At 68.7% G+C, this 1153-nt stretch overlaps 1 protein-coding gene across 2 annotated transcripts in view; it reads left to right on the top strand.

Annotated features, from left to right (window-relative positions):
* Positions 1–9: 9 nt before the first annotated feature.
* Positions 10–1153, top strand: part of LOC119592768 (chromobox protein homolog 1-like) — a gene marked incomplete in the record, with an annotated part of 23118 nt that continues 21974 nt past the window's right edge. The window contains 1 exon segment of one of the 2 annotated variants that reach the window (XM_037941699.1): positions 10–210. In XM_037941699.1, coding sequence (XP_037797627.1) covers positions 207–210 — 4 coding nt within the window. 2 annotated transcript variants of the gene reach the window in all.

Genomic DNA, 1153 nt, shown 5'->3' with positions numbered 1-1153 from the left:
GCTCTCGCGTGCGAAGGCGACGCGACGCCATTACGGCTCCTGCGCAGGCGGCGAGAGGCGAGGCGCTCACGGTAAATGTCGCTCTGTTGGCTCGCTAGGCTACCCCACTAACCCGCAGCGCCGACGCCGCGGACCAGAGACGAAGGCGCAGCACAGGCAGGGCACGAGACCCGCCGCCCGTCGCCGCCCGCCCGGCGCCCGAGCCCATGGGTACGTCTGCTTCGCCTCCGCGCCCTCGGCCGCCTCCGCAGCGGGGCGGCCGGGCACGCCGGGGCACGGCGGGGCACGGCGGGGCACGGCCGGGCGCCCAGGGCCCTGCGGCACGTGCAGGAGGGCCCGGGGGCGCCCGGCCGGGCCTCCTGCTGCTGCTCCTCCCGCCTCGGCCTCTCCTCCTCTCCTTCCCTCCTTCCGTCCCTCCTCTCTCGCCCTCTTCTCCCTCCTCTCTCCCCTCCTCTCTCCCCTCCCCCCCGGCCTTCCCTCGCCCTGCGCCTCCTCCCGAGGGCCAGTGCAAGTGGGCGTCGGGCCGGAGGCGCAGGGCATTGTGTCAGAGAAGCGGCGCAGAATCAGCCGCCAGAGTCCGAGGCAGCACCCCCCCCCCCCCATCGCCCCAATCCCCTGCCGGGGGCCATGAGGAGCGGCCGAGGCCATGGCCCGGAAAGCGGCCTGCCTCGGCCCGGCCCTCGGCTCCGTGTATTGTGCCGTCGTCCCTTCGTCGCGTCGTCCCCTGGCCTCCCTCTCCTTCCCCTTCGGCGGCCGCGCTTCCAGGCCCTCGCCCGCTTTAGCCTTTTGGCCACAATACTTTAGGCCATTTGAAGTCTGGCGCGTTCGTCCGTCTTGCCGCTCGACCATCCCGGAAAGCACGAGCGTCGCCGCGCGAAAAGGGCTTCCGACCCGAGCCAAACCTCGTCTCACAAGGAAAAGCTAAAATCGGTCAACAAAGCCCCTTTTCTCGTCAGCCTGCATCGCCCTCGGCAACTTAGCCATATTCTGCATTCGCCCCAATGGCCTCGGCCGGGGACGCAGATTGCGGGGATTAGGGGGTTTCTGCAACGCTATTGAAACTTATTTGGAGGCTCGCGAGTTGAGCCCTTTGATACCTAGATTGTCGCAATCAGTTGTGCGAGGGGAGGCCTAGAAATTGCTCTCCCTCGTG

Source organism: Penaeus monodon, chromosome 30, assembly GCF_015228065.2.
Source record: "Penaeus monodon isolate SGIC_2016 chromosome 30, NSTDA_Pmon_1, whole genome shotgun sequence".
In the NCBI taxonomy this organism is placed as follows: domain Eukaryota; kingdom Metazoa; phylum Arthropoda; class Malacostraca; order Decapoda; family Penaeidae; genus Penaeus; species Penaeus monodon.
Note: the sequence above shows the minus strand (reverse complement) of the source record. Positions and strands in the feature narration are given on the sequence as shown.